Below are 13,537 nucleotides of genomic sequence, written 5' to 3' on the forward strand. Positions count from 1 at the left end.
AAGGCTTGATTGGTTGCCAGCCATTGATTAGCTAAATTGCTTTAGCAAATTTTTCTTGGACAGCAACTCCTGTGTTCCCAGCAGAGCTCAAACAAGGGACCTACTTTCTAAAAAGTTGTTGCCCAGTGCCACCATTCAAGGATACAACTTACTTACAGGGCTCAAAGTTATTCAGCATGAGCAGAGGAAGACATGCACTGTTTTTTTATGATGTGCCATAAAACACCGGAGTCCAAAAACCACACTGAGGATGACAGATTGAGGGTGAGTCGGAAAATGGCACCAAGAGAACACACACAGTGACAGGCCCCTAAACCCACAAGAAAATTTTACTGTAGCTATGTACTTCTGCATTTTACATACACACACTCTTCACCAACCACACACTCTTTCCCTGAAAGGGTTGGCACTCTCCCATCCCGCTGTCTCATTTCCCCTTTCTTGACTTTTTTACCAACATCCAGCTTTCCTCTCCCTCATGCCCAGTGTGACCCCCTCCTGCTGGGCCCGGCATGGCAGCACACTGGGCTGCCATTTGGAGGACTGCCGTGAAACAGCCAGCTACAGCTTGCCTTAATAGCTCCATTCATTGATTTGTGTCTTTCAAATGGCTCCAAGTGTGAGGCTCTGCAGAGGGTCTCACCACGCTGAGTGTCTGTGCAGAGAGTCAGCCAGTGTGTTTGAAAAGATGCATATGAGCCCGACGCTGCGGCTGAGTAGCCCTACAGAAAGACTCACGGCAGAGCTGCCTGCTGAGGCTTAACCTCCAAACCCCGGGGATGTGAGCACAGAGAAAGGCCAGTCTGAGCTAGGTTATACAACAAGAAAAAATCTTGGCATCAACCATATTTGTTTCATTAGTCTGGTTTCCTCCACAGGACTCCTAAGGGGACAGCCATTGATTCCTTATCATCTCAAATGTATCACACTTTATATTTATATGGACAAAGTGACTTTCTTATAGACATGTCATTATACCCAAGTAATGGGTGACAATTTCTTTCTTTCTTTTTTCATCTTTTTTTATACTTATCCATTGTTGGATTTACTTTTTTAGATAATAGTTTGTTTTTTCTTGTCTGTATGTTTGCTTTGTTGTCGAGTCTCCTGGCTTTTACCAATCCTCTTACAGACCCTGAAGTCTGCTCATTAAGAAATGCAAATATAACTTAGTAACAGTACACTCTAAATACCCAACATCAAAGGATTAAGACAAAATAAGAAACAAGCTCTTCAGAGGAGGCCAAACCAAAGATAAAATGAGAATGATTTTTTGACTTTTTCTTATTAGATGCATGACTACAAATGAGTGTCATTGTTGCTCTATACCATGTATGTGTTTGATAGCGTATTAGCATTTTATTTGCAAAGGTAATGACATGCGGGAAAGGAGCAATAGGCCAGAACAGAACCAGGGGCCGCCTGCCTGGAGGACCACAGCCTTCCAAAGTGGGCGCAAACTAACCGCCAGGCCATCTGCGCCCCCTTTTTTCTTACAAATTCTTAATAGAAAAAATATCACTGTGGAAAGGTTTTTGTCATTTCCAACCCCTGTAGTCGGAAAAGTCCACTCCAAAGCACTTAAAACTGAGCAGCCTTTGTAATTGCTTCACAGCTCATTAAAATTCAATATCATTGATTGATTCCAAACATTTCCTTTAGGAAATTAAAAACGGAGTGCAGCAGAAGTTCAGTAGGCATTTAGAAAAATGTGGGCCTTACACAACTGTGACAGCTGTATATCACAGAGCTTTCTGTAAAAACCAACTAACTGTTATTTATGGCATGTGGTTACAAACATAAATGAGTTATGTGTTTGTCTGCCTGTGGGTATATGTGTGTTTTTTTGTGTGTGAGTGATGTGCTGAGACGTTTCCCCTCAGATGATATGCTTTAGGCCCCCACAGTTCCCCTCCACAAACCATCCTATAACCCACACACAAAAAAATACACCCTCTCTTACTGAACCAGGGCTTACCTCTCCTCTGTGTCCCACATAGATGAAGGCACACATGGGCTGGAATGCACCGGTCCCACAGGCCAGGAGGTGGGTGCGGTTGTAGGGCTGCAGGAGTCGAACAAAGTTGGCACACTCCGTCTGTAAAACACAGATACACAGATTCAAACCTCGTATTTTACAAAAAGTGAGATGAGTTGTGGCTTGTGTTGCATAACGGCAGGGTGAACTTTTCCTGTTTGACCCTGTAGATAATGAACCATGTACAACTTTCCATTTCACTTAAAAAAGGGAATTCTACCCAGATCCAGCAAGAACGTTACACACACATATACACACACCACATACAGACAGACTCACACCAGGGAGTGAAGGGCCCTTGAATAAATCAAATCTCACAGTGCAACAGTGTCATCCAAATGTAGACAAGTTGATTTCCAGGGTATTGAGGAGAAACCAAAACGATTTCTTAACAATGCTTATTGATCCCACATGTTTGTGATAAGGGCCAGAAAAGAGTTTTATACGATGAAATTTGATAACTCAGGACTCATATCTCTTATTTACGGACTTCGGCCGGAGAGGCCAAGATGTTGTAAAACAAGTTTCATCACCACCAGGTCAAGAGAACTTTGTCAAGATGTGTAAAACATAAGAAAATGCCAGAGAGCTTAAATGTTAGGGATCGTATTCATATAAAATGTAAGGGGAAATGGAGATACTGGGAATAAATTTAACTTTAAAAAAAAGTTCAGTCTGACTTTTTAACAGCACTAAAACTTTATTATTCTATAAACTGATCAGAAAAAACTTGAGACAAAGATTGGGGGAAAAAAACTGAAGTAGACAATGTGAAAAGGTCAGACACACATCGGAGCAAGAACAAAAGGAAATGGTGACTAAGGAAACGAGTATCAAGAAGTTTCTGTACTCAAATGAGAACCAGAGGAAACAAAGGGCACGAATACTTCCTTCTTCCTGTCTGCAACAGCAGCTGACACAGAGGGTGTCAGTGAAGAAGGAAGGGATCGGCCAGGTGTCACTCCCTCAAGTTAGAAAAGGTCAAAGTCATATCTGCACAATGAGTGTCCGGGGGCTGCTTCAGAGATGTGGACGCTTGATGTGAGTTTAAAATGAACTGAATGTGATTGAAGTGTGTTTATGAATGTTTCTGTTTAAGTACTCTCTGATTACGATGCATTAATGTGCACGTGTTTAGGTCTCCTTTTAGTTTTTATATTGCATGTGTAGTGTGTTACTAAGCAAATCTGACATGTCTGTGTATGGCCTGCATCCTCTTTAAAGTTTCACTCTCACTCACTTATACTTTGTTGATCATTTCCTCGAGTGCTCAGCGGCGCTGCAGATCTGATGTAAACCATGTCACTGCAGAGCGAGACATAGTTTACATCATCACATTCTGCTCTACCCAAACACATCTAGGCCAGTAATTAATTCAACAGAAACTCATTTATATAAAAAAAAGTTTATATTAAGCCCACAAATAATAGGGCACCGAGGTAACAACAACGCAGAACATTTCTGTTACAGAAAAGGGGAAATCATACGAATAATGTGACAGTATTTCCCCCGAATTATCCATCCATCCATGCTAAAACTGAAGGTTAAATATATCTCTAATTGGCTGAAATGGTCTACTGAAGGGACAACTTTAAAGGCTGCACTTAACACTTTTTCTTCAGAAAGATATATGAGGAAAAGATACCAAGTCAGCTTTTTAACAAATAGAAATCTGTCTCTCCTGTGTTTCCATTCTACTACTCGGGGAGTCGTCTTACACATCCGTGTGGCCAAGGAGAGCAAAGTGTGGAATGACATGTTGAAAATAAGAAATATGTCTCTGCTCTCCCACCCGAGGATCTGGAGTTGAACATATCTGTGTGGTCTTTTGGAGATTAAGTGTCAATAAAGGGAGTGGTGTCAAACAGAACATGGAGTGGTTTGCTTACTAAATCTGGTTTCGTCTCACAGGGAGAGCTCAGGGAGTAGTCTCAACATCTAGCCAGGATTGGAAATTGAGAAATGTATTCCCTGCATAAATAAGCCAGGGTCAAGGCTATTTTTTGGAAACAAAAGATCTCAATGTTCATTAATTAACCTTTTATTATCAAGGGGTTGATGATAAACCACGAATACTCTTTCCCCAGCTGCAACAAAGTGCCCATTCACACATTTCAAACTTTGAGGCTGCCCACAGAAACCTCTGTTCTGTGTCTTTGGGGTTTTAAAAGTCATGTGTCAAACTTTTTTGTGTGTATTATTAACATATACATACAAGAACATTGCCAAAACCTCTGGGAGAGTCTCAGAGTCTTTACATTCTGAAATATCAAGACTGGTTCCCCATGAAGCGTGGTGATATTGAAGCATACTACAGAAAAGAAAGGTATTCCCATATGAAGATACATGTTATGATATAATAATTATTAGTTCAATTCAAAGTTAAGGTTTTAAACAATAACATACAAGTCACTTCCCCCACAAGAGGTAAAGGAAGACACCCAGTCCAGTGAATTAAATTAAAGTTTTTGCAACATTGGACTTGGATAGAAAATCATCAGACTACTTTTTAATACATTTAAAGAGAAAAACTTTGGATGAAGGACCAGAGAAGGTGACTCCAGGGATGGGGAGGGAAGGCAAATGTCAGAAGGAATAGGCTTTACTGGAAAATGTGGTTATGAAATAGAGGTGATGACAATACCACAGACTACAAATCATTTTAATCAGTTTTATTTGTTAACAGTAAGTATACCACAGCGTCATAATTTGACAATGATTTATTCATGTTTGAATTTGCTACAAAAACATACGGTCCGGTCAAGAACAAGGAAGTTGTTTTCTGGGATATAAAGTGGTTTGAGCTAAATGTATCATCGATGAATGGCTGAGTGTACTGGTGTATTTTTTGGTGTATATTTTGGTTTAAATTTGGAGGATCGGTTCTTCCCTGTATGCCAAGTGTTTGTGACATTGGCATTAGCTTAATGTTGAAAAAATCATTTCATTGGTTGAGCGACCCAGAGGATGATATTAAGTTTTGGCTAACAGTGCTGCTGCTGCTTGTAAATGTTTTCTTTATACCTTAGGTATGACTTTGCAGGATGGACATCGATCATAAAATTTCATCCAAGCCGTTTGAGGCAGTCTTTTCCTCGTCTTGGCGTTTTGATCAAATCAAACACATTTTATATTGTTGCAGATCTGTAGTGTTGTCTTTTGCAATTTGTGTTGTTCAATGACGTGACTATGGTCAGCCATACAGGAGCGGTCCCACCAGCACCAAACAAGAAGCTGCAAAGAAGTAAACATGGTCAGGAGGCAAGGAACATGTGGTTCTTCTGGACTGTGGAAAAGGAGGAGAAACTGGTGGAGTTGTAGAGGGAGCAAGAATGCCTCTTTGACATGTCCTCCTCTTTGTACAAAGTTAGAGGACAGAAACTGCTGCAGCCCTCAAAACCCTGGTTAGATATGCTGTAGCTAGCTAGCTTCAGTCCTCTAGAATCTGATGACAAACCTGGTTCTAACTATGGACTCAATCATTATTCTCTCCATTTCGGGGTTCACAGCAATTTCTTTCAACATTTCTTCCTTCTCCACTCTATCTTGGTACAAAGGGGGAGACATGTCAAAGAGGCCATCATTGGTCTCTAAATAACTCCACCAGTTTCTCCTCCTTTTCGGTTTTCTGCTTTCATGTGGTAGATGTAAATTTCTACCAGGTGCATGATGGGAAATAAGCTCAAAAGGAATCCAGTTGTAGTCTGGTAGTTAGTAACTCTGCAAGATCCCCAGTCTTTGCTAAATCTTGGTCTGTAACCAAACCCTTTGAGTTGCTGACACATTGTCTTCAGATGTGAGAGGGTGTCAGACGTATTAAAGTGTTCTAGTGTATGAAAGGCATGGAGGAAGTCTGGGCAAGCAATGTGCTACTGCTTTGAAAATATTGTTTGATTTAAATTCCCTTTTTTAACATCCATGTAGAGCTAACTCAGAGCTAACAGCAAAGAGGGATCCAGCTGCCAAACATGTTCTGTGACGAATGACCCGGGCAGGGAGCGGCTAGTTTGGACATGGAGAGTAGTTTCCAGTATAAACAGCCAATGTTCAATGGAAAGAAGTCAGATTCAGTAATGCTAACAGGAAATGAGGACCAACACATACACATAAATATGCACCAGTACAGAAGTCCAGCGAACAGGACCTCATACACAAACACAATCGCAGACACACACAAACATCAAGAAGCAGTTCAAAGACGGACTGCTGCGATGCACCGGCTTCTCCGAGTCTTTGGTCTCAGTAGCCGTTTGATCCTCAAAGGAAGCTAGTTTTCTTGATTGATTTCCAGTCAGCGGCGAAAACATTCAGTTCTGAAAAGAAGCTCTCGCCAGCGTGCATGAGATGATTTTTCCAAATATCTATTAACTAGTCCCCGATGTAGCAAATCAAATAATCCTTTTATGATAGAAAACCACAGCCACCTACTTGGCTTCCTGGCAGGCTCAGGGCTGCAACTGAGGTTTACCGTCATTTTGGCAAAAAAAAAAAAAAAAAAAAAAAAAAAAAAGGCAAAAAGGACGGGAAGAAACAGACCCAACTTTGTCTCTGCAGCATCTTTTTCTCGTTACTGTTAAATACAAAGAGCCATAAAGAGGAGCTTCTGTTGTGTTCAAATCTGGATCCCACATGCACTATTACTGTAGTGTAAACAGTAGAGAATACTTTCCGACTAAAGAGTCTCCAAAGCTTAAAGGCTTTGATCAAGAACATGTTGGACTAATGCTTAAGGCAATGAGGAGAATTAAACAGCAAAGAACATGTTTGACTTGGTTTGATATCCATCTTTAAATAGACGGTGGATGTTGTGAATTTGTTCTGCTATACTGTGATGTTTGTAAATGAAGGAGAGATGCAATGCTCAGACTTCTAATCCATCCATCTGTCCATTATCTATACTACTTGTCCCGTTCGGGGTCACAGGAGGGCTGGAGTCACGGAGGGGGGGCTGGAGCCGATCCCAGCTGTCATTGGGCGAGAAGCGAGGTACAGTCGGGACTGGTCTCCAGTCGATCACAGGACAGACTTCTAACTGTGACCAGATTAAACTTTCATTATTCTTCTTCTTTGCTTGTGCAAAGGTTTAAGCAAACAGAACTACTCTATTAAGACTTGGCAACACAACCTGCTTAGTTAAAAGAAACAAGAAGAGAGTATGAAGACTTTTTCCTTATATTCAACTACGGCCCGACTGATATGGGGTTTTTGTGGCTGATACCGATATTAGGGAGAAAGAAATGTAGATAAATTTGCAGATATATTTCTGAGATCTTTCTTTGATCTTTAGAGATCGATTGATATGCACACACATTTCTTGCATTGATCCCTCAAATGCTTTTACCAAACACTAAAGAAGGTTTATAATGAAGACAAGTTGAACTTAAGCCTTTATTGGCCAGAAGAACAACAGTGCACTGAAACACTAATCTTCCCAATTTTTTCCCAGAGTTTCTTATACTCAGAGAGAAAATCTTCGTTGTTTGAAGACTAGATTCAAACAACGAGGAACTTATGACAGCTTTACTGTTCCAGCCAAACCATCAGGGAGGCTTACTGATATTACCGAGCTTGACACATCGGAACAAAGCGCAGAACTCATCACACAAATCAATCAGACGGATAAAACCTGCATACAGAATATGCAACTCATTTTCTCAAACCAGAATAATCAGCACACTTGAAATTCCTACCTCATCATTTCTGAAAGCTGTTCTACACTTGGAAAGGGATTTTGTGCTCGACATATGCAGAATATGTTACAAGTTTTGCCTATTAGAGTTGAAGTAATTGGTAATTAAATAATCAATCCAGACGTTGGTAGAAGATAAATGAAGAAGAAGAATGTGTTAACAGCAAGAGCAAGACACTACATGCTTGGCTGAAGTCACTGAGTGCCTCCCCTCAGCCTGTTATTTATTTGTCTGAGCGGTTATTAATGATGGTGAAGGCCATGAGGTTGGGACTCTGGGAGGAAGAGCTATCAGTAAAAAACATGTTTAAAGTGGAAGACACTTGTTAGGAGAAGGCTTTGGAGACAGAAGCTTTCATTTAACAGATAAACAAACCTGTAGCCATCTTCATGATGTATCACACTTAAAAGATAAATTCAACTACTTTTTACCTTCAACCAAAAGAGTTACTTTGTGTTTAACACACCTGCACTGTTGCTTTTCTCCATGCCTCTGGGGCATAGCACGGAGCAGCTGCAAAATATTTTGTTCTTCCACTTGCACAGTCATTTTACAGAGTTTGTAGACTATTAGGACACAAGGCTATATCAGCTTCTGTCTCTGCCTTTAAAAGCATTCTAGAGAAGCTCATTTACAGATACAAATGCAAAATAAAAAAGTGTTGAAGACGTAATTGCAGAAGGATACTTTGCACAGTGTTTTGGCTTGCTCAGATATCATGCATAATCTCTTTAAACCATAGTTTATTGCAGAAGAATGCAAAGAAGCTGGCAAGATGCTGCAGTTGCATGTTATAAATATTGGTACATGCAGACACTACTGCATGATTTCCTTTGCAAATATCAGCTTTCTATTTCAATTTAGCATTCATTGAAGAATGTATTACTTTAATCAGCAACATTTACCATCGACACTGATTGAACACCCACGTAAAACATGACAAACATTCCCTTAAATGTCAAGTTGGGTACACATTGTTGACGGTAATGCAGCTTGAGAATTTACTGAACACATACATTTTTAAGAGAATTTCAGGAGGACTGTCGCAGAAATCCTCCAGATCTGGTTGTTTACAGGTTCACCTCACAGCAGGAGAATATCCCTGTGGAAGTTTTATTTCGTGCACAGAGATCACAACGGCCGTGCTGCAATCTCTGTGCAGTATCAGTGGTCGTGCACCGATTGCAGGAATTAAACATCACCAGCTGATCCCACTCGCTCGAGGTCAATTCTCCTGATTATATCCTGCAGCTCACTCGGACTTTCTGTCTAAAAAATTCTAGGGTGCTGGTAGGAGAAACTTTGGATAAAGTCTGAGTTAAAATTTGGCTCTTTGCGTTCCTACTTACAGCTCACCCTGAAAAACTTTTTTTTCCAATTGTATATGTATTTTTTCCCCACCATCCAACACACACACTCAAACACAAACACAAACTCAAAAGTCCAAAAACCTCCGGGATGGCCTTTCACCTCTCAACCTCTACCACTTTTTGTCAAACTCAGTTGTGTTTACCAGACTTAGAAGGCAAACATGTGAGATGGAACGTGTCTGCATGTGGGATTGTCATGCTTTGTGTTTGATTGTGTGTGTGTGTGTGTGTGTGTGTGTGTGTGTGTGTGCGTCTTGCTTTGTAAATGCAGTAATCCATCTAAACTGACACCCAAAAAAAACCCTCAGAAACATAAAGAGACGTGCAGGAATGCAGAAGTTGTCTGTGTGGCTGAACATAAGCAGACAAACACCTCAATTTGTCACTCACACTATCTCGCACACATGGTTTTTATGACTCCTTTGACCCAGCTAAGGTAGAGAAACATATTGTTTTAAGACCTGTCTAATAATGCTGTGTCACAGGTCTCCTCTACTGTAAAGACAGTACGGTAGCACACACACACATGCACACACACACCAAGTGTTGTGTGAGCCATGTAAGCAGCATGCAGAGGAAACACCTAATAAAAGTGATATAAGACACCCAAGGCACACCTGCCACTTCAAACACACACACACACACATTCTCTAACCCAATCCAGATGGATGAGGCTACGTGTCTTTTAAAAAAAATAAAATAAAGTAATCACAGTAGTCGACTTGTACATCTTTTACAACAGTGTCTTCTTTGTGTGTGCTTGTGTGAACCAGTAATTAGTTCCAGTTTATGTATTCTGAGCACCGCTGAAGCCACAGAGAGCTTCTCCTACAACTGGGACCCCAATTAACAATGCCTTGGTACATCAAAGAAAAAAAGACAACATCTCTTCCTCCTTTTCTTAATTGATTCCTTATTTTCTTTCGCACTTCTTTTTTGCTTGCCTGCTTCCTTCCCCTTTCCCATCTTCTATTTTCCATCCATACTCCCATGTTAGCTTTTGTTTTTCTAACTTAAAACAAATTGGGAATCTAGAGTCTAGCGAGTTGCTCTTTGAGAATGTATTTGGAGCGGCTTGTTAGCATGCTAACATTTGTTAATTGGCACTAAGCACAGTAGTGGTTGTAAAGCTGAGGATTTTGGATTTGTCACGTCAGGGTACACAAAAGTTATTGTAACACATTATAAATGGGATGTGAATGTTTGGGTTATATTTCATGAGAACCCATTCAAAGGTTGTTGAGAAATGTTTTGTCCTAAACCACTGAAGTCAATCTCATGATTGCGCAGGAGGAAAAACCTAAGGGACCAAAGTCAGTAGTTTATCTCAGGACCACAAATGTTGAAAACTTCACCGTCCACCGGGTAGATTGGGTCTTTATCTTGAAACCAATCAGCTGTCGTTCAATGACAACCTAACATCTCGGGGCAGCAGTCATTATTTCTGGGTTTAAGTGGATGTCTTCATAACAACAGACAGAGGATGTCAGGGTTCATGACAGCTTCTCTTGTGCTCCTGTCACTGTTTATGTTCCCACTACAACTTGAGGCGCAGGAAAGGAATTGGAGTTGAGCAACTGTATTTGAATGCAAATATGTTAACAAAGAAAATAGTTGTAAGGCGATAACTGATGTGTTCCGCAACTGGATTTTGTTTAAAGTGCATTCAACACAGACTGTTTTACAAGCAATGAGGAGTAGCCAAAGGGGCTTTGCATGCAGATTCTGCTTTTAAAGTTGTGAAGCGTCCAGCAGATTTGCATTGTTGCCACAAGCTTGGCTACATCCTCTATCCTGCAGACAGTGGCTTTACTTTGACAGGTCGTGTCGCTCCTGTTCTTGATGCTCTTATAATCTTCCTCTTCCTCTCTTTTCCTCCTCTTTCATCAGCGGGGAAGTGTTTCTTTTTTTATCCTCCTTCAGGCTACAAAGAAAAGCTGAGTCAGCTTATGAGGAGGTAAACAGCTAAAGGTGCTGACACGTCCTTTTGGGCGCTGTTTCATTAGTGTATGCAGGTTTTGAAACGTAAACTTTATTATGAAATTATTGCTTGCTTTGGCATTTCTTTCCCTCGTTTCTTTACTTGTAAACAGGGTCAAAATAAGATGAACACTGTCTACCCTTCACTGTTTTTCTCCTTTCCTGGTATTCCCTCCCTTTTCCTCCTTCCAACCCTGTCCTCCCTACCTCAGTCTATTTTTCCTTAATTAAATATTCTCCTGCCTCTGGATTTTAAGTACTCCTTATGACCAGAACTACTGTGTTTTTCAGAAAGCGGTCTCTTTCTCTGCACATAGTTGCACTTTTCTGTTTGTCTGTCTGTTAAGGATGTCCTCATAATTTGACAATTTTGACTGCTTGTCATAGACATCAGTAGCATCATGTACATTATACAGTTTACTAAATCTTTAGGGGGAGCTTTGAGCACACTTTGCTGTAGGATAAGAAACTGAAAAGTAAGCAAAAAAAAAGCATCAGCGGTTTTTTAGCTTAGCTTGTTACATGGCTAGAGGCACATACACTCCCCATCAAAACATGTGCCATTTAGGAACTGCTTAAAAAAAAGGTGTGCTTGTAGTTCTGGGATTACACATTTTATCTCAGTTAAATTGGCTAAAATCTTAAGATATTCAACAACCACAAAGACAGATGTGGTAGCGTGATATAAGTCAGGCCAAAGTTCATTTACATAAACTTCTCTAACCAGGGTTTTGCAGGACAAGTGCCACGCTGAAAGCTGTTTCTGTGCTCTTCAATGAAGGCCCTTGAATGCTTTTTCTGTACAGGGGCTGTCAAGCAGCTCTTTATCATGGCAGAGTCCAATGGGTTCAGTTTTGACACTGGTGTATTATACCAGTTCATGTTCATGGAAACAGGAATAGGAAAATTCAGAAATCAGCAACAGATAGGAAATTGGCGCTAGAGCTGGTTACAAAGTGAAAACAAGAAACAGATCAGAATGGCTACAGCAGCAAGGCATGGACATACTGGAGACACTTTGCAAAGAACTTCATATAACAAGCAAGGGGCATGAAAGCAAAGCAAATAAACATTTGAATATATACTTTGAGGCTACAATGGGTCTGAGATGTTTGCATGTATTCCGACTTTCTTATTAAAGGTGAGATGATTAACCTGATTGGAATTAAAAAAATTTGAGTGGAAATTTGTTAACAGGAATATTAAACTGTTAATATCTTACCTGGGGATCTTTACCCGTTTGAATGCAGTCCTCTCTGTTGCCAGGTAACGGGGGCCAGTAGATCTACGAAGGAGGCGAAACAAGAAAACAAGAAAAAGATTGTGATGATTAATGACCTCATAACTTGGAGGAAATGCAAACAACCACATTATTTTGCCATATTGCAAGATGTAATTGCTTTGTTCAATCTACACAGGCAGTATTTTACTTGCAAATGTATCTTTATTATGCCAAATTGAGCAAATCAGATCCTCTCCATACGATGAAACAATAGCTACTGAATCACAAGCCAATGACTTTAGGAGTCAACATTTGGCTTACAGAGCTGAGGCCTTGATTGAGCCATGACAGTCACATTTATCATTCCACTCATTCAAATTATACAAAAGATTCAGTTCAACCACAATAAGAAACAAATATATTTTCTTATTTACCTTTGGTGGTTTCTAGCCAAGCCAATAGTTTAAACACATTTTGAAATAACAACTCTCGATGCCTCCGCAAGAAAACAATGATGGTTAAAGGAATTTCAGTTGTGGTGCTTAGAGCATTGAAAAATACATCTAAAGAAACACATCAACAGCAGAGCAGAAACATTATCCAGTGAAACCCATTGACTTAAATTTCACCATTTTTATTTGGAACCACTTCCCGGGTTATACATTTTCATCATGAAAAAGCTCTTTGGCTTCCCTCGAGTCCCCGGACATTGGTTTAAATGAGATTTTTCAAAAGCTTACAACCCATGAAACAAATTCTTTCCAACCCAGTGGTGGTTGGATGAGGCTCTATATCTCAGGAGGAGACAGCTATTTACTAATTAAACCACAGCAATCAGCAAAAGCCACTTTCAGCAAGTGATCCAACTTATTTATTTTTCAGAACTTGGATGAACTTAATTTAGGGTTAGGGTTAAGAGAACAAACACACCATGAGCACCCCAAAGGCCAGAAAAACAGGCTCCATGGTTTTGCTACTTCTGTCTGCGACTGTTGCTCCAAACTTCTTCCATACCACATCAAAATTCTCACTCAGACCACCATTAGAGATCGATTGACTGCACAAATATATAACTTTTCAAAAATGTGATTGACCATATGCTCCTAGAATAACTGCTGTGCACGTCCAGTTCAGTTTGACTATTTTCTGGGCAACACTCTTCTTACTTACTGGTCAATTTGTGCTCAAATAGACTCCTGAGACTCATCGCTGAGTGTCCTTCAGTGTCCATGTTCTG

General features: G+C 40.3%; 1 protein-coding gene across 1 annotated transcript in view; it reads right to left on the reverse strand.

Moving 5' to 3' along the window:
* sema3bl (sema domain, immunoglobulin domain (Ig), short basic domain, secreted, (semaphorin) 3bl) overlaps positions 1 to 13,537 on the reverse strand; it is a 75,615-nt gene that overhangs the window by 33,198 nt on the left and 28,880 nt on the right. The window contains exons 3-4 of the mRNA XM_061056590.1: positions 12,301 to 12,363; positions 1,979 to 2,098 (exon numbers count right to left, since the gene is read on the reverse strand). Of these exons, the coding sequence (XP_060912573.1) occupies positions 1,979 to 2,098; positions 12,301 to 12,363 (183 nt within the window). The remainder of the gene's footprint in view (positions 1 to 1,978; positions 2,099 to 12,300; positions 12,364 to 13,537) is intronic.

The sequence above is a fragment of the Labrus mixtus genome, chromosome 15, assembly GCF_963584025.1.
Source record: "Labrus mixtus chromosome 15, fLabMix1.1, whole genome shotgun sequence".
NCBI lineage: Eukaryota > Metazoa > Chordata > Actinopteri > Labriformes > Labridae > Labrus > Labrus mixtus.